This window comes from Podarcis gaigeae, assembly GCF_964106915.1.
Source record: "Podarcis gaigeae genome assembly, chromosome: 11".
Classification (NCBI taxonomy): Eukaryota; Metazoa; Chordata; class Lepidosauria; order Squamata; family Lacertidae; genus Podarcis; species Podarcis gaigeae.
This window is the reverse complement of record NC_139687.1, coordinates 6563511-6583399: the sequence shown is the minus strand read 5'-3', so window position 1 is coordinate 6583399 and position 19889 is coordinate 6563511. Positions and strand designations below refer to the sequence as shown.

Sequence of the window (19889 nt, the reverse complement as noted above, 5' to 3'; positions counted from 1 at the left end):
CGCTCCGTCTCTCTCGCTCCCTTTCCCCTCACGCGCGACCTCGGATCAGTTCCGTTCTCCTTGAAGCCCTTCGCCCCCCTTGTCATTACCGTAACGATATTCGGACTGATCGGACTGGTTTTTGTTTTGTAATATATATCTTAAATGTAAGTACCAAGCAGTATGTGAGGAGGGAAAATGGAAACGGCCAGGGGATAAGAGGGATGACGCCTCAGCCGCCCGGCCGGCCCAGAGCCCCGTTTGCGGGGTTGGCGCCGCGGCAGCCGCCACGGAGGGCGGGCCCCGGCACCACAGCGTGCCTCGCTTCGAGAAGGGCGGCGCCGTCAGCCAATAGGGGTGCGGCGGCGGGGCCGGCGAGCCAATAAGCGGGCGGCCGTGGCTTGTGTGAGTGTGCGCGCGCGCTACGGCTGCTTTCGGCTCTTTTCTCTCGCACTCCTTAGCGACGGATACGGCGGAGTTAGTGCGCTGCGCGGTAAGGAGCCGAGGGGGCTTTCCCCCCCCCTCAGAGATTTTCCGTTTGTGGCGGTGGCGGGGTGTGTGTTTCAAAATATTTCCGTGTGCTGGGTCTCCGCCGCGTCGGGCCTAGGAGGTTTTCGGGGCGCTTGTGCCTGAGGGGCGGGTGAGCCTGTGGGGGAGGGGTGACGGTGGCCCCGCTAATGGCGGCGAAGGGGGGAGGCCGTTTCGGCCGTTGCGCTACGTGGCGCCGCCCGATCAGCGCCACGGCGCCCGCAGCCGCCCGGGGAAAGGGAGGCGGCGCGAGGAAACAAAGCTCCCCGGGTTTTGCAGCGGCGGCTGCTGCAGAAATCATGGCGGCCGCGGTGGGTGGAGAGGCGGCGGGAGGCGTTTCCTTCCCCTGTCGGGCCTGGCGGAGCCCAGCAGCCCCGGCGCTCCCCGTAGGCTTTTCCCGCTTGAACGGAGCGAGGCGGCGCCGGGCCTCTTTTGTGTGTCTCGCCTGCCGGGCGGGTGGGCCCTTCGCTCGCGGCCGCCGCCGCCGCGTGGCGTTACTCCTTCCGCTCCCGGCTCCTCCTAGCAGCTCGTGGTCGCCATTACAGCCGAAGCTGCTTTTGAGAGCCGCCATTTTTAGTCGCGTTGCTCTCCAGTAAAGGCAGATCAAGCTTATGCAACTAGAGGGAATCTTCCTTCGCTCCCCGCGCGACCCGTTTATTGGGGGTTTGTTAGCTTTATTTTGACGGGTTGTGGCGAGGGTTGTTGCGGTTAAATTGGGCCCTCCTGAAGCCTCGGGGTCCCTAACGGAAGTACTTGAGTGTCTTGTGCTGTGGGCCGCCTTGTCCGCAGCGCGACGGGGAGGAGAACGGGGCAATCCTTTTTGTTTATTGAGGGGTCTGTGACACCTTCCACCCCCCTGCTCTCCACCTAGAGCCAGTGTTCATAGATCGTGTTCATGCTTGGCACTGCCTACCTGGTACAATAGCTCCTTCCCTCTTGCTAACACCGTTAAATCGCTTTAATTGAACTCTACGATATGGTAGATCCCGAAATCCGTTTGTATATTGTGATTGTATGTGTTGGGGTTTATCTTGTTTTCCTCAAATCAAATGACTTGCACTAAACACAAAGATGAAATAGTAAACCAAGGTGCAGTGGTAGTGAGGGGTTTTTTGTTTGTTTCGTTTTTTTAAGCAATAGCCAATTTATGGAAGTAAAGACACTTCTTCCGAACGATCACAACTATTTTCTGCAGTTTATCACACACAGTTTATCATCAGTTGCAATACCATGGAAATGAATTCAGTTTCTTTCACTTTGGTATAGGAGTCCCTGGCTTATATTGAGCTTTATTCACTGTTGCGTTGCTTTAAGAAGAAATAGTGCCTTTCAAAAAATTGGACAAAGGGCATGTTTTTCATGTGAAAATAAGTTCTGAAGTTTTCTAGGATAGAAGTTGCAACTAGCAAAAAATTTGAAGGTGGCATTAATTAGCTGAGAAAACTAATCAGATCTGAGAAATCATTCAGAGGAATTGCTTTAGTTCCTGAAACTGAGAGAACTTGGCTTCAGTAAGAAAAGTGAACGGGCATTAGTGTTTTTTCCCTGTAAAACTAGAGTGAAGTCAAGATTTTGCATGAGATGCAATTCATGACTGGGCTGCAAATAAAGATATTTGATATAGTATGTACTCTTATACAATTCTTCAGAGATTAACTTAGGAGGAAAGAGGCATTGTTGGACAGACATTTGATATGTTTCATTTTTTCCCCTGTATTCTGGAATACTGAACTGTAAAATAATGAACAAGACCAAAATGGCTGTATGTTGCTTTTCATAGGCTGGCTGATCTTTGATCCCGCCCAGAACATTTAAGGTTTGCTTGGCGAAGCTATATAATATTGGTAAGTGCTGGAAACCAAATGTCACTTCATTTCTTTAGCAAGCTGCAGAGTTGGCTGCTCTCTTCTAAGCACTTATGGGGTTTTATTTATTTTTATTTGACAGGTTGTATCTGCGAGGCTAAAAATAATGGAGACTGAACAGCAAGAAGAGACCTTCACTAATACAGAAACTAATGGTAAGCTATCTTGTATGTAATCAGAAATTACAGCTCTTATATGTGAAAGTAGTAACTGTATGGAATATCTGTCAAGGGTTCAGAATTTATAAATGCCATGTCCAGGCGTGAATAAAAATCTCGTTTACAATCTGCACTGCAGCCACCGTAGACAATGGATGTTGGTTTAATAAAAACCTAAATTAAATGCTGCAACCAGGTCCTATTCATTGGTCATTTTAACATGTGGATCGCTCAGATTTCTGAGGGCATTTGAATCGCCTGGGGGTTTTGATTTCCAAATGTTGTATAGACTGAATACATTTCCAGTGTAGATACTTAAAATTATTACATAAATGATGAAAAAAAACCTTGGTGTACTTAAAATGGTAACCATGGTGAGTTATTTTACATTCCATAATTGATAATCCCAATATAAGCATTTTGATGGGTTAGATGCTAATTGGTATTGTTACTGTTAATGTGACTAAAAAGCATACAGACTTATAGTTAGGTTTTTTAGAGCTTTCAGTAGAAACGGACAATAAGGTTGCTTTGTTGTCTCTCCTATTGCACTTACTGTCTGGCTGTTCATTAAAGCTAAAAATAGTACTGAACAATATGGATTTGCCAAGCTTACTTTTATTAATGCTGTTAGGATAGTAATTGTTTATACCTAATTAGCCTTGGCTTAAACTTTGAAATCCCCACATTTAAAAGACTCCTTATTCCATTTAATAAAATGACTTGTGCCCTACAGCTTGTAGAAGCTAAAAATTTGGATTGTTAATCCTCTCTGTTTTCTAAAATATTAGGCAAACGTCCAGCTGAAGATATTGAAGAGGAACAGGCCTTCAAAAGATCAAGGAACACGGATGAGATGGTGGAACTACGCATTCTGCTTCAGAGCAAAGTATGTTCTGTTACATAATTTTGAAAAAGTTATTGAGTATGTGGTATTTTGTTGTAATAATTTTACTATCCACAGTTGAGGATGAATAGTGTTCAGAATAAAGAGAATACCTGATAATCAGTTTAAGCAAACCAGGGGTTATATCACAGAACTCTTAACAGATTTCTGTTTGGAGAAACAGCAAAATGTTTCTGCCATGTGAGACAATAAACCTGATTTTAAGAAGGACCTGACATTTTTTTAAAGAAAAGATTAAGCTGTATGACATATCTGCTTTTCTGAATTTTGGGAAACGGCAGCTCATTTGTAAGGTTGAAAGCTGGTTCCTAGTTAAGCATTACATATTCTATCATAACTTGTACTGTATTAAAACATATCATTAGTATTTAAATTTGAGCAAATCTGCATTAATTGTTTGAATTTATTTTTTATCAGGAAACCAAAGGCAAGTCTCTTATGTTTGCTATAGTAACTTAAAGCTCTGTGTTTAGGTTGGATTTATTTGCCTTACCCACTTTTAAAAATCTATGAGAGGTTTACTAAAAGGAGTGTTAGTGTCAGCTTCCATGTCCAATCACAGCCTTATTATCATAATTGTATTTGTGAAAATCAATTTCAATTTTGACTTTTTTTTATAGAATGCTGGAGCAGTGATTGGCAAAGGTGGCAAAAACATTAAGGCACTTCGTACAGACGTGAGTATTTACAAGTTAAACACTAATAATTTTGCATAGCTATTGTGAAAATTTTATATAGGTGTCTAGTACAAGCCACTTGTATTGATTTTTTAAAAAAATCTTAAGTGTCAGGATATTCCATTCATATAATTAAAACACAGAATAATTAATATGGAAAAAATCCTGTCCCTTATTTTACAAAGCATTAAACTAAACTGTATTTCATTGCTTTGGCTTGCAATACCAGAGAGCTTAAGCTTCCAATTAAAATAATTCAAACCTGGATGGCCATTCTTTATCCAGCTATAGAATTAACTTTGCTTAAACAGTCTATCTCTTCAGGAGAGAAGTGTTCAGACTGGCATGATACTATGTGCAGAACCGTTTAGCTGCATTTAATCTGGAATGAATTTTTAATGAACATCACAATAAATATACCTACCTTTTTATAGTGGGTTGACTCCTGTGAATAGACACTTTCAGTATTAAGTCTCAATAGTTAAACACTATGCTTTGTAAAAAGCAATTTTTTATATTGTGCATAGTCTTCAGTTTTTGAAAGTATGATATTGGTATTTAATGAAATATTTGGCACGATATCATTTCACATTGTGTTTGATATTTTCATTATATTGTAAAGCGCCTGCAGAATGTTATAACTGTCAACTTTGGTTACTAGATCTGAGGTATAAGAATGAACTTGGGTAGTAATCACATGTGCATTAACTGACCTTTCTGAAGCTAGTGTACTTAAAAATTCACCTGCCTAAATCTAGATTCCATACATATAATTCATGGATTAGTGGCTTTCCCAATTTTCCCAGGATTTCAGTAATCTGAATCTCTACAGATTTTGTGTCTACCCTCACGAGCCAGCCTGCTACTGCAACTTCTAATGTTAAAAGTAGTTTAGGCCAAGTAACTCATTTTTACGGTCCATAACTGTTAAGCCACAGTCAATGTAGCTATCCGTTATTGTGTTAGTCTTCAGAACAACTTAAGCTTGTTTCATTGAGAGTAATGAGTATAGTTTGTATTAAATTAAAATTTATTGCTTTTCCCCCTCTTCCCTCTCCTTGTTTTTTTGGCCATATATCTCTCCGTTGCCCATGTACTGGATCGACATGCCCCTGCGTTGCCCACCATGACGTTGGCCCATCCGCCCCTGAACGCCCATGTGAAAACCCTGGTTGGCTATGCCCAAAAATGTGCTCGTTGCCAAACGGGTGCCTTACTTGACAACTTCTGATTGAATGCCCATGCCCAATGCCAACATCCACGAACGCCAATGACCAATGCAGTACAATGCCAGTGTTTCAGTCCCAGACAGCAGTGGCCCCGAGCGGTATGTCCCAACAGTTTATGCCTCACTGCCTGATTAGAAAGAGAGAAATGTATATTATTACCTGCCTTTTATATAATTAAATAGTATCCCCGTAGACGGTGTATTGTTTTTTTTAAGTTTTCTGTCTTATTTTCCCCATTAAGTCTTTTTTGTCACTGAACTTTTACGTGAGTTGCCCACCCAACAATCCACTAATTTTATTTCAATGGAAGGAGCACAGCTTCAATTGTTGTATATTTGCTGCATTGTAAATCAGATTGTTTCAAAATAGTCTCTCGCTCTGCTCTGTCTTTGTGGTCCACCTTGCTCCCCCAGCATTGCCTGTTCATAATTTTTTCTGATGAAATGCTAACTCCTGGTTCACTCTCCTTCACTTCTCATTTGTGTTGTCTTTTTTGTCTTGCATTTGTATTCGTTTTCTTGCAGAGCCCATTAGTAACCTAATTTCTAACTGGTCTCATAACCCTATTCCAAATATAATGTTCACCACTTGCATATTCCCATGTTCCCTATGAGAAGGTGTGCCAGTTTAACAATGTAATAGTGAGGGTATCCTAAATTAGTGGTGGCGGGGAACATGAGTATTCACTCCTGCTTTCAGTTCTTCGTTAATTTCTTGTCCACTTAATCTGACTCCTTCCAAGAAACTCATTCTCTTATCTCCAAAACCTTATTTTAAACTTGTATCATTTATATTATTGGGCATAAACAAAGGTGCATGTGCTGTATCTTCAGTAAAAGGTTTACTTAAGTGGGGAATATTAACTCGTAAGTTCAGCTCTGTAAAGTTGACTTATAACACATAAAATTATGAATACACAACTTACTTTACCTTTCCCCCTATCTTATTTGTGACACCTGATGCTTAATGCTATTTGACAGCATACTGAGTATAAGTGCAGATATCGAAACAATTGGAGAAATCTTGAAGAAAATTATCCCTACTTTGGAAGAGGTAAGTGCATTTGGGTGTATACATCTGAATGGCGAGCTTCAAATGCTCTTGTTTTCTGTCGCTAACTTGCCCTCTATTTAAAATACGGATATATGTCCTAATTGGAGTGTCAGCAAGAGTTGTTTGCGTATAGCACACCAAATAAAATTAAGTTTGAAATTTTAATGTACTGAGGCAGACCATAGGTCCATGTAACTCAGTATTGTTTTGTATTTTGATTTTATTGTGTCATCTTTGGGTATAGGGTGGTATATATATTCAGTGAATAATAATAAATCATCATCATCACCTTGTCTACACTGATAGCAGCTCTCCAAAGTTTAAGAGGGGACTTTGTCAGCCCTTTCTGAAATGCCAAGGCTTGAACCTGGGAGCTTTTTATATACAAATTCTATCACTGAGCTGTGGCCCCTTATTATCTTGAGGTGCATTATCAATAGCAAGGTCACTGCATGTGGTCATAGACCTTGATAGTAGGGGGTGATTTTATTTTTCCTATATGCTGGATATTCCTTGACTTAAATTAAACCCACTAAGAATGGTAATCTCTGGCTGGGAAAGTATTTTAGGCTGGTCTACTTACATATGCACTCCTTCCAGTGAGATTTTCTACTTGGAACATTAGGAACCCCTGCCCCCCACTACAATATCACAGCTGTGTTTGAAACACCTTTTACATTTTTAAAAGCAGCTGGCTGGACTGCATAAACTTGTGTTAGAGTAAAATCAGGCCCCTGAACTCTTGGATAATGGTACTACTTTAACATTTAAATTGTAATATATAAATGTTTGGAGAATGATGTCTGGATTTAATGGGTGATAGGTACTGGAAGTTGGAAATCAGAAAAAGTAACAGTATGGTACTGTACTGGGTAGTAAATGGGTACTTATTCAAGCAAACATCTTACTGACTGCTTTTCTCATTCTTCACCCTGAATATGTCTATAGTATCAACATTACAAAGGAAGTGACTTCGACTGTGAGTTAAGGCTGTTGATTCACCAGAGTTTGGCTGGAGGAATTATTGGTGTCAAGGGTGCTAAAATCAAAGAACTCAGAGAGGTAACATAATTTTTGTCTTTTGATATAAGCATAGTTACCTTAAAAATAATCACTTTCTTGAAACTGATGTTCAGTTCATAGCTGTTACTAGTCATTAGGTGGCAAGAATGCCTCAACCTTACTAGAATTTATTCATCGTGTGCTGCTAAAGAATTAGAAACCCAAATATGTGATTAATTTACAAATACAGAGTTTCCTTTCAGTAAAAGAAAGTGGAGAAAGAGATCAATTTTATTCTGGTTTTAACTTTGGTTACTGAAATTGATGACAGTTTCTAATACTTCTGTAGTATCTGAAGCTGTTTCTCATTGTACAGCTGAAATGGCTAGCGCAAAAGGTTTGTGGGTGCCTGATCCCCTGATGGAACTTGTACGCCAGAGATTCTAGAGAAACAACTTCTTAGCAGTTACTGCAAAGGTGGTGGTGTCCACATAATTTGTACACCATAGTTGGAGGTTCACCAAAATCTGAGCCTGTGTAGTAGCGTCACTAAGTGTAAAAATGGCATACGAAATCTATAGAGTGAAAACATAGCCTAATAATTGTCAAACACTTCACAGTGGTCTTTGTTAATCACATTTCACTCCTGGTATAAGGAACCAACTTGGGCTGCTGACAAAATAGCTCCTTAGAGATGCGTTCAGTTTCTGGAGTGCAGGCCTCTCTATAAATTAGGGTTCCGAGGCTAAAACGTCTGTCTTTGATTTGAGCAGTCATGGGGAATACTGGGACAAATCCAACTACAGTGGTAGCTCAGCTTCAGGTTACAGAAGCTTCAGGCTACAGACACTGCTAACCCAGAAATAGTACCTCGGGTTATTTTGCTTCAGGATGAGAACAGAAATTGTGTGGTGGCGGCGGGAGGCCCCATTAGCTAAAGTGGCCCTTCAGGTTAAGAACAGTTTCAGGTTAAGAACGGACCTCCAGAACGAATTAAGTTCTTAACCCAAGCTACCACCGTAAACATGACTTGTATACAACTTACGAATGTGTTTAAAGTTGATGATAAAAGCAAGTAGGTCTGCCACAATTGTGTCTGCACAGTTTTGTTCAGCAGACCTTTTTATGACTGTTGAAGTGCTTTTGCAGCCTGGCGGTCTTTCACTGGAAAATTTTGAACCTTTACACTCATTGTGAAGACTTTTCTTTGATTCATTTTATTAATAAAGGACATTGTTTCATCTACTCTTGGAGGCAATAGTAAGACCAGTGTTGCAGAAGCTTGCTTGATCCCCAATTAACTAAATACTTAAAGTCAAACCATTTGCTAGCTGTGGTGGCTGAGCACTCAATTATTTAGACATTTAAAGACCAGGGTTTGGTGCTGGGACTTCTTTGGCTTCATCTTCTTTCTGCATCTTTGTAGGAGAGAAATTGAATGTGGCCCTTTTGAGTGTCTTGCACACTTTGAGGTTATTGAGAAAATTAAAAATATCACCACACTTTATTTCAACACTGAGTTAAGAGATTTTTTGCAATGGTTCCTTCTATTTCTTTGGGACATTAATGTACTTCTCGTCGTTGGCTCTTGTGGACTTCTGTCGGGGTTTGTCCTAACTAAAACTGCTGAAAAAGTTCATCTTGGATTTTGGAGCGGATTCATGATGGTCCAGCTCAATTTATTCTGAAGCATTTGTGGCTATAATATTCCTTGAATCGCTTAGCATAATGTAGCATGCTATTATTACTTAGTAAATAGTAATACAGTCGTACCTTGGTTTTTGAACGCCTTGTTGGTTGAACATTTTGGTTCCCGAACACTGCAAACCTGGAAGTGAGTGTTCCAGTTTGCAAATCTTTTTTGGAAGCCAAACGTCTGACACAGCTTTTGTGGCTTCCAATTGAGTGCAGGAAGCTCCTACAGCTGATCAGAAGCTGTACCTTGGTTTTTGAACATTTTCGGAAGTTGACTTCCTGAACAGATTCCGTTTGAGAACCAAGGTACAACTATGCTTAGCATGATGTCAGTAAAATGTCCAATTTAGAAGAACAGGATTTGTTGGTAGCCCCAGACGTAGTTCAGGAAAACTGCTTTGTGATGTGGTCATGTTACACTTAAAAGAGCAGATACGCAATTGGGAGTGTTCCTATGTCCAGGCCTTCTATATCAGGTGGAGTTGGTAGCCAGGAGTGTTTGTCTACTGACTTTGGCTAATGTACCAATGGTTTGAAAAATGCCTGCGAAAGAAGGATTGTGCAGGCTCTAATACCCTCTTGACTGGACCACAGTAATGTGCAGCAACTTGGAAACTTTACTTGGAAACTTTACTTGGCTGGTTAGATATGTCAGCTGACAGAAGCTTAAAATAATAATTTGCTGGTGCTCTTCTGGCAAGAATTTTTTTCCCCAGACCAAATTTAAGCCCAGATATCAAGCTATAATGCAGTTAATATATCATAAATGGTTAAATTTAAGGAATAATCTTTGGAGGGAGTATGTGACATGTGTAGCCCTTCATTTGGGTTGGATGTAACTTGTGGAAGCAAGCATGTGAAAAACCACCAGTTCTGCTTTTAAATGCATTTTACAAATTTCTATTTTGAATTAGGGAGGGAGGAAGGAAACTCAATAGGGGTGGGGCCATAAATCATTCCTGTATTGTTGAATTTTAAAGATATCAAACAGTGAAAAGTAGGTGAACCATAAGTAGTGTAATTATATGGTTTGTATGTACAAGCCATGAGAGTGCATTTTGAGAATGGAGTTTTCTTAGCTTTTCTTAGTTTGTATTGTTTGTGCCGCTACTTGTTCAGCATACAAATCTCAAAAACAAACTATGTTAAATAGTTTTCAGCTTTCTTATTGGTTAGAGTGGATTCTAAATAATTTTTTACTTGAAATTTTCTTGGCAGAACACTCAGACCACCATTAAGCTTTTCCAAGAATGCTGTCCTCATTCTTCTGACAGAGTGGTGCTAATTGGTGGAAAGCCTGATAGAGTTGTGGAATGCATCAAAATAATACTGGATCTTATATCAGAGGTAATTTAATCTTTACAATAATTTGTTTTCATACCCCCACGCCTTTTTTGTGCAAAGATAGTTGCATTTTTTGCTTGAAATAAGCTATACATGTAACTTCAATAATTGGTAGTCTTTTAATATGTGTGTTAAAATATAATTGTGGGAAATGTTCAGAAGACTAAAGTTGTTTTCCTTTTTTATTAGTCACCAATCAAAGGACGTGCACAGCCTTACGATCCAAACTTTTATGATGAAACGTACGACTATGGTGGATTTACAATGATGTTTGATGACAGAAGGGGGCGTCCTGTGGGATTTCCAATGCGTGGCAGAGGAGGCTTTGATCGAATGCCTCCAGGTCGTGGTCGTCCAATGCCTCCACGAAGAGATTATGATGACATGAGCCCTCGCAGAGGACCTCCTCCCCCTCCTCCAGGCCGTGGTGGTAGAGGTGGCAGCAGAGCTCGCAATCTTCCTCTTCCTCCCCCTCCTCCTCCCAGAGGCGGGTACGTCAACATTGTAATGATTCAGAGTGCTTTTATAGAGCAGTCTTGAGCTAACAGCTGCTTAGAGTAAGGTTTGTGCTTGGGGGAGAACATAGTAGTTAATAAATGGAACTGGATTTTATGTTTGTTTTAAGTGGGAGTGGGATGGATAGATTTATAAAACATGAATTTGTGACATATTAGTCTAAAAGTTAAAAAACCCTGATTGCTTTATCTTCACCAAATCAATTTGCTTATTTATGTATTTGACAATGTCTTTATGTGAGACTTTAACTTGTAAATACTCTAAATTATATCATTTGCTTTCTTAAGGGACCTTATGTCTTACGACCGAAGGGGCAGACCTGGTGATCGCTACGATGGAATGGTAAGTTATGTTCAATAGGAGAGCTCCAAATACAGTTTTTCGGTAATTGGGTATCTTGAAAGCATTGTTTTTTGTATGACTTAGGATATCAACGACCTTTTACAATTTTACCTTTCACAATTAACTTTCAGTTTTCTTTAGGAAAGTGTTCATGAATCTTGAGTATTTGGAGACTTTAATAGTATTGTAGTTCAAGTTTTTCTCTTCATTGGCACTTGTGTACTTAGAACAGAGCTTTTGAAACTGTGTCACGACAGGTTAATGTGTTGGCTGCAGTCTGTAGGCTTTCCTGGGGCTGGAAAGGGGTTAGTTTTACCTCCAGTTTGCTAGTAAAACTGAATTACTGTGTCACAAAATGATGCATGTCTAAAAAGTGTGTTGCCAGCATGAGAGGTTTGGAAAGCTCTGACTTATAGGATCTTAACCTTCAGGGTTAGGAACATGATTCTAATTGTGGGTCATCTTTTTCAAAATGAGTAACAGTTCTGATGAGGAAGAAATGTATTTTGACCAAGTTATTTAGGTCAGAATCATGTAGGGCTGTAGTTCCATAGTATTTTAATGTTTGCAGTATGAAAGTTATATTTTACTGCTACCAGTTACCTGAGAAAAAGGCCCATTGACTTCAGTAGGATTATATCTGGGTGAGAGGGTATAGAATTGCACTGCAAGGCTCTTAGCGTATACAAGATTTCAGCCTAATATACTGTGTACAGAATGCTTCCTTCCCACATGCCTAAATCAGAATTTACGCTTTCTTAGGAATTACCAGAGGGGAAATGAACTCAGTAACTGCCCATAACACAAGTTCATTGAGTGACTCAGAAGCAAATGAATTACAGTATAAATTTTAATAGAGTAAAATTATATAGTAATATAGTACAAATTAAATTAAACCCCAAACTGTATTTTAACTTAAAACATGTAATAACTGTTTGATACATTGAACCAAGTCAGGCTTATTTAAGGTAAAGGCACCCCTGCCCATACGGGCCAGTCGTGTCTGACTCTAGGGTTGTGCGCTCATCTCACTTAAGAGACCGGGAGCCAGCGGTGTCCGGAGACACTTCCAGATCACGTGGCCAGCATGACGAAGCTGCTCTGGTGAGCCAGAACCAGCACAGCACACAGAAACGCCGTTTACCTTCCCGCTATAAAGCTGTACCTATTTATCTACTTGCACTTAAGGGTGCTTTCAAACTGCTAGGTGGGCAGGAGCTGGGACCGAACGACGGGAGCTCACCCCGCCGTGGGGATTCGAACCGCCGACCATACGATCGGCAAGTCCTAGGCACTGAGGTTTTACCCACAGTGCCACCTGCGTCCCAGGCTTATTTTTTAATGTTTTTTTATTCGGGGCATTGTGAGAGAATTTATGTAGGTAATTGAAAAAATAAGAGCAGTATCCAATATTGCGTATGTACAGGGCCTGCCACTTACATGAGGGTTCAGCTCCTGGCATCCATGTGCAAAGGCAAAATCACGTAAACCCAGAAAACCCCCAGAACTACTCCCTCACCCTGCGCAGTGATCCAAACTTGTCCAGAGCAGGCCTTGGCTTCTGTTTTGCTTTCTGAGCTCTGGGAAGGCTGTGCAAGGCCCTGGAGGCATCCCATAACCCTTGAACATCCTTCCCAGAGGCTGGTAAGCAGTGAGTTTTCCCTGCCCTTCTTTTATTTCTTTTTTGACTGTCTTCCCAAGGTCACAATTGTGTAAGTAAATTATGCATAAGTGGTGGCCACTGCTCACTTCTCACACATTTGGATTTTCCCTGCACCCCCCACCAAATCTCTAGGGATTCTCAACCTTTGTAACAGAATGGGGTGGTCTGCATGGGGAAGGTATGGATAAAGGAGCATTCTCTGCATCTGATTAAAGTCAATTCTGCTTGCATATGGACTTCACTCGCGTTGCTTAAGAGCTGCACTTGGCTGCAGAATAATATAAGTAGTGCATATGGAAATTGCCTTAAATTGTCACCTATCAAGCTTGTTTTGCATATATTCTAACATGCAAACTGGTTTATGCAGTCTGTATCACATAAGTTTACAGGCATGTAAGCTTTATGATTTATGAGTCTATAAAGTCCCAGATAAATTGTTTCAAATGTATTTTTTCTTTCTTCTCTTTGGCAAGATGATGCAATGTCATGTCAATGCTTGCGATGACATAGAAACGCCAGAAATGGTGAGTACACTAATTAAAAAGCCTGCTTTGATTGGTGTTCTTGATGGTAGGAGAGAGGCAATAAGGAACTGGTTTTGCGCATAAACTGCCGTTGCTAAAAGCTTCCATTTGGGGGTTTGCTGGATTTTAAGCAAGTAATATCTCCAACATCTTCTCCTAGAAGCTTGTAGTTGAAATGGATATGTTTAGATTAAACTCAAATACTTGTAGAGGCAAAGGAAACAGTTGCCTTAAGTATGGATGATGCAAAATTTACCACCTACTGCTTAATTTGTACTGTGGAATTCCTTCTCATATACTCTTTCAATCCCAGAAATGTTACAACATATTGTTTGTGTAATTAAGTAATATGGGATGAATGAAACATTAAAATACCTGAAGCAGTGATTTGAGTTCCTTATCTTAATGTCTCCTGAAATTTGTGTGCCTCTAAGTTGTCAACTGAAGACCTGAAAGATTCCAAAATGTTTTTTTCTCTTAATATGTTGTGTGTTTGATAGGCCTTAACTGAAAATGTTCAAAAACTTTTATAAACCTGTGTGCGCACACTGCCATGATGAATGTATGCATACCCATGTGTGTGCATAGGCTGCTTAAGCTGGGTGGGGACGGAGGGAGAGCTTGCCAGTGCACCAGGAAGGCATTCCATCACATGTTAAATTAATGGAGCTGAATTTGTAACATGCCTCTGACTAGAACTGAGAATGTTTTGAGTGTTGATTGGAATGTAATTAACATTAATGCCTGCCGTTTTTGTGCAATGTTGTCAGAATGTTAAATAGGGATAATAGACTAGTATTGAGGGCTATATAGTTTAGTCATTATCTGGTATCGGAATCTAAACATTTCCACTAGAGTTGTTATCGCTGACTTTGCATGAATCATGCTGCATAAAATGCGCCTGGTCAGTTACTGATTTGGTGTTCTCCATTGGAAAGTACAGTGGTACCTCGGGTTACAAACTCCGCTAACCTCAGGTTAAAAACTTAAACTCAGGATGTGAACAGAAATCACGCAGCAGCGGGAGGCCCCATTAGCTAAATTGGTACCTCAGGTTAAGATTGGTTTCAGGTTAAGAACAGACCTCTGGAACAAATTAAGTTCGTAACCAGAGGTACCACTGTAGTTTGAGATTGTTGAGATACCTAGATTCATTGGGGAAGAAGTTCCACAATGCTGGTGCTTTGGTGGTGAAAGGCCCTTGTTCTCTTTTGAAATCCAGAAATGCACAGATTTTACCTATGGTTTTATGGCAGAGGTCCAGTTATATATAGGTAGAGCTATATAGATAAAGGTAAAGGGACCCCTGACCATTAGGTCCAGTCGTGACCGACTCTGGGGTGTGGCGCTCATCTCGCTTTATTGGCCGAGGGAGCCGGCGTACAGCTTCTGGGTCATGTGGCCAGCATGACTAAGCCGCTTCTGGCGAACCAGAGCAGCGCACAGAAACGTCGTTTACCTTCCCGCTGGAGTGGTACCTATTTATCTATTTGCACTTTTGCGTGCTTTTGAACTGCTAGGCTGGCAGGAGATAGATACAGATACAGATAAAGATATCAGCTGTGTAGAATACTTTCGTTAGCTTCCATGTTACATGAAACAAAAGCTGCTAAGACTTTTTCTTTTTGTTTCCTTTTTGCTAGTTCGAGGGTGGATCAGGATATGGTAAGTTTTAATGCATGTGTACTATATACAATTTACTGTTCAGTCATTAAAAGAGCAAGATGCATACGTTTTAAATCAGACTATTCTTATGCAGGGGGCCGTGGCTCTTACGGTGATCTTGGTGGACCCATAATCACAACACAAGTAACAATACCCAAAGATGTAAGTATATTCCCTGTAGTGAAAATATTTTCAAATAAACCTTGTGACATATGTTTTTTTAATCATTGCAGTATGTTAGACTTACTGTTATCTTCAGGGTTATATGTTAAGCTTGTATTCTGCTTTGAAGGAAATGGGTTGAAAATTTCCTCCCCAACTTGTTATTGAACATACTGTCCCGGAGTGCTGCCTAATAAATTGTCATATTGTGTAATGGTATGTTTTTGTACTCTGGTAGTAACTTTGTACGTTGTAATATTGCAATTACTAGCTGCCGCTAAAAAAAAACCCCTCACTTTTTTTCTAGCTGGCTGGTTCCATTATTGGAAAAGGAGGCCAGAGGATCAAACAGATACGCCATGAATCAGGAGCTTCAATCAAAATTGATGAACCCTTAGAGGGCTCAGAAGATCGGATAATAACTATCACAGGCACACAGGACCAGATTCAAAATGCACAGTATTTACTGCAAAACAGGCAAGTTGCATAGAACTGCAGCTGTAAACTAAATGTGTAAATCATTACTGAACTTTGTCTCTTGTATGGTATGCCTTTTTAAAGAAAGCTATTTTAAGAACAAAAAACACCTTTATGCTGGTAGTGTATACTAACTTCTGCACTTCGTAGTATGCCTTTCTCTTCTGTTTTCCATTCTTACTCTATGAAGACACCCTCAAAACTAATCTTGCTGGAAGTGACCTTAACCAAGCAGTCCTCATTTCTCTGGTGAAAACTGCTGCAAAAAACCTACTTGTAATCTATTACATAGAGCCTGTAGAAAATATAGAAGATTTCAGTGGATGTTGGTCTAGTTCTGTGTGGAAGACTAGTGATTTTGTTGTTTTTAGATAACCAAATCGACAACAAATCGCAGTCTGCCATATGGCACAGACCATGCCTCTACAGGACAAGTTGAAAACTATTGGTGCTGTTAATGCAGCATTTCACACCTCACTGGCATTGCTTCCTTTTCTGCCATCTATAACAGCTCTAGGTTGTACTTGCTTTATTTCCTCTAACATCAGCTGTCTAGTGAGCATTTTGCAATGTGTAACTTGTCTTTTTGAAAGTAGATAGCTACTAATTACAAACTGTAAAATTTTAACCAGTATGTATTGTCTAATATTTATGATTGTGTAAAATGTATTGCAAATATTGATTCAAGTTGTTTGTTCAACCATTCTAATACATGCCTTTTTTTTTCTTTTTCCTTATAGTGTGAAGCAGTATGCAGATGTTGAAGGATTCTAATGCAAGATATTTTTTCTTTTTTATAGTGTGAAGCAGTATTCTGGAAAGTTTTTCTAAGACTAGTGAAGAACTGAAGGAGTCCTGCATCTTTTTTTTTTCTTAAATCTGCTTCTGTTTAAAAAGCCAACATTCCTCTGCTTCATAGGTGTTCTGCATTTGAGGTGTAGTGAATTTTTTTTGCTGTCACCAGATGTAATGTTTTTAGTTCTCTACATATAGGTGGGTGGGAGTGGGGTGGCTTGCAAAACTAACATTGGTATTTTGAAACAGCAGCAGAGAAGGTGGATTTTATTTTTGTTCTATGTTGGTTGTAAACTGTAATGTTTTTTCTGTCACTTGTGAACCATCTGCTTTATACCTTTTTTGTTTTGAAGAGGGAGAAGAGTACTGGTAGTTCACTTACCTATCCCTGGCATCCATTCAAAGCAGTGTGCAGAATGTAATGCTCTTTTGTAAGATGTTTTATGATTTTAAAAATAAATTTAGTGAACCAATTCTTGCAGTCATTTTTTAAATGCATACTTCTGTAGCTAAATACACTCTCTACACACCATTAATTGAGCTTGGCTTTTTCCCTATACCAGAGAAGCAGAACACCCAATTTCATTGTTTTGGCAAATTGGGAGTATTGATAATGCACTGACTCCAAAGTTTGATGTGTGAAGAAACTGAAAAATATTGAAACAGTTTTACGTTCTTGTTACTCCAAATGTATGCCCCTAATTATTGTACTGCAACTTGTTGGTTTGAATAAAATTTCACAAAACTTGGTTTGTCATGGAATAGCAATTAACTGTAGAGGCTATTGGAATTTTAGTCATTTCTAGCATTGGCAATCTTGCCCATATCCAACTGTAACTTGTTTAAAATGTTTCTATTGTATAAAAACTGAATGACAAAACAATTGTATCTCACTGTTTGAGTTGCATAGAAAATGTGTGTGGAATCAAAAGAACCTGGATATTTTCATGTAAAAATCTCAGCATTTGTATTAATAGTTTACAAGTTTATTTGTCTCGAATAAACATTGTAATAACATCCAGCTGCATGTAACTTCGAGGTTTCAATATTTACTCTAGGTCTAATTCTCTACAGACTTAAAATATTTTCCTCTTTGTGTTTCACAATAAATTAAAAGATAATTTGAAATCTACCATGCCCTTCTTTCTTAGCTCTGAATGCTACACTGAGAAGCTGTAGAAGAACATTTGCCAAAGATTCCTTCATTTGAGATACCTTTAGTATTTAAGGAAGAACATCTTCATGAGGGCTTTTTGCAAAACCTGGTCATGTAAGTGCTACTTATGTCAAAGTTAAAAAATGGCATATAAAGTTGCAAGTGGAGAGGAAGCTGTGCTGCAGTGGAGTGCTTTAGAGCAAAAAGAACAATCTAGATCTGAATTGTCTGGCAGATCTCTGAATATGAAGTGGATCGGCAGTGATACTTGATATCCCATTGGTGAAATGAAGACTTGGATTAATCGAAAGTGGATTTTCAGGAGTACAGAAGAGCTCCATTCAGTTTTGGTACTCAAACGGATATTTTTGGACTATTAAGTTTTATGCCATTTGCACTAAGCTCTGATTAATGGAACTTTAGGTTTTCACAGAAAATGAAACATCCTTGCATTAGAGTGTATTTTTAATACCTCTGGTGAAATTCACCTAAAACAAAAGACTGCCTTTAGCGCTGGGTGTTTGCATTTCATGGAGGGGGGAGGTGGGTCACATCCTGCATTATGCATCAGGATTTGAGGCTCTTGTGTCCTATTTCTGAACATTGAGTAAATGGGTCTTTAATCAGAAGATTTAGGCCCCAGTGTACAGTGGTACCTCTGTTCACGAACTTAATCCATTCTGGAAGTCCATTTTTAAACTGAAACCGTTCTTAAACCAAGGTGTGCTTTCCCTAATGAGGCCTACCACCACTGGTGCCCTTCCACTGTTTGGATTCTGCTCTTAGACAGAGATAAAATTCACAAACCAGGACACTACCGGTTGTAAACAGGACTGTTCTTAAACCAAGGTACCACTGTATTTGCTGTAGCCTTTGGCTATGTTGCCTTTTAAGTGTGATTAAGGGAAAGATGATTTTTGACCGGGGATGGTACTTTTGTCAAGCTGCTTATTTTGTCCTACGGTGTTTTCATGATAACAGTTATGTCCCAACAGGTATGGAAGGGATGCTGCAAGCAAATATTTTGCCTCTTCTAAACTTCCTTTAGGGGAAGGGTGGGCAGAAGGCAGATGGGGTATTTTTGGAGTACTGGAATGGGTTGGTAGCCCCTCCTAAATGGGGCCGCTGAAATTGTGAAAGGGAGAAAAACATGTAAATGTGAGATCTACTTCAACTACTGAAACCTGTTCAGAACAGTACCTCCCCACTCTCCTATGTTCCCCTTCCTGAGTTCCGGCTGGTGACCTGGGTTCTAGTGAAAACCAACCTAGATCCTACGAGACTGAAGTCTGCTGACTCTTGCTCTAAGGAAATAAATTGTAAAGGAAACGAAAATGTAGGAATTTTGCAACCATCATAATAAAGGACTCAGTTTGATGGCAAGGTTAACATTTCATTAAATGCAACTACAGTACTTCTAAAAAAAAAAAATTTGTCAGGTTGGGATCCCTTTCTACTAAGAATTGAGTTCTTCCTTGCCCCTACAACCAGGCTTTTGAAAGGTTTGCAGAGGAGTGATACTTTTCTCAACGAAGAGGCAATAATCTTGAGTTTACAAGTGAAGCCTATCGTATGAAACAGACTCGCAAAGTCACTGTACTGAATAAACTAGAGCCTGTTTTCTTGCAGGCTGTTTAGACATCGTCATTTTTCATTTATTAAATGTGTATATTATTAAATTTGACATCCCACCACTATCCCGTAGACATAGGTTCGACGATAAGTCTGTACTTGTTCAATCGTTTCCACTTCCAGTAGGGCTTCCCCCATGTTAAGAACTGACGTGCTTCAGCTTTTGCTCGAATGCAGCAAGTTCCCCTTGGAACAGTAAAACAAAGGGGATCATCCCTTCCAAAGCCCTTTTCCGATTGCAGGAAGGACTGGGGGTATTGGCCTAGGAATTAACAGTTTGAGGAATACAGCCCACTGCACTTGGCAGTGCAAGGGATTGGGATTGGGTTCTTAAAAGCGCCACCAAGTAATGTGCATAGTTGGGCACAGGCTATTTAAGCTGATTTTTAAATAAATGCAATTCCAGCAACCTTCGAGAAAGTCAAGCTGAGCAAGTGATTTGCAGGGACTGTAAGCCCCAAACCCCTTTGATGGGTGCAGGACAGATTTAGGTTTGATGAGGCCCTAAGCTACTGAAGGC

At 40.0% G+C, this 19889-nt stretch overlaps 1 protein-coding gene across 9 annotated transcripts; it reads left to right on the top strand.

Moving 5' to 3' along the window:
* Nucleotides 1-7: 7 nt before the first annotated feature.
* HNRNPK (heterogeneous nuclear ribonucleoprotein K) lies at nucleotides 8-17709 on the top strand. Of its 9 annotated transcripts, none has more exons than XM_083702094.1 (16): nucleotides 8-146; nucleotides 2288-2351; nucleotides 2455-2527; nucleotides 3322-3419; nucleotides 4058-4114; nucleotides 5398-5441; nucleotides 6324-6396; nucleotides 7345-7458; nucleotides 10312-10440; nucleotides 10627-10928; nucleotides 11241-11295; nucleotides 13432-13482; nucleotides 15126-15147; nucleotides 15227-15309; nucleotides 15617-15786; nucleotides 16587-17709. In XM_083702094.1, the coding sequence occupies exons 3-16, from the start codon at nucleotides 2479-2481 to the stop codon at nucleotides 16615-16617; spliced, it is 1278 nt and encodes a 425-aa protein (XP_083558220.1). In that variant the 5' UTR covers nucleotides 8-146; nucleotides 2288-2351; nucleotides 2455-2478; the 3' UTR covers nucleotides 16618-17709. The 9 variants fall into 9 exon arrangements, with proteins under 9 accessions (XP_083558220.1, XP_083558215.1, XP_083558219.1 ...); XM_083702089.1 differs by having other exon boundaries at nucleotides 16527-17709; XM_083702093.1 differs by lacking the exon at nucleotides 8-146 and adding an exon at nucleotides 331-472.
* The last annotated feature ends 2180 nt before the right edge of the window (nucleotides 17710-19889 follow it).

Bases quoted from the DNA above. Each gene is read 5' to 3' on its own strand.
- HNRNPK (XM_083702089.1), top strand. From the start codon at position 2,479: ATGGAGACTGAACAGCAAGAAGAGACCTTCACTAATACAGAAACTAAT. The intron at 7,459-10,311 runs GTAACATAATTT...TTTTCTTGGCAG, and splicing joins AAATCAAAGAACTCAGAGAG to AACACTCAGACCACCATTAA. The intron at 11,296-13,431 runs GTAAGTTATGTT...CTCTTTGGCAAG, and splicing joins GTGATCGCTACGATGGAATG to ATGATGCAATGTCATGTCAA.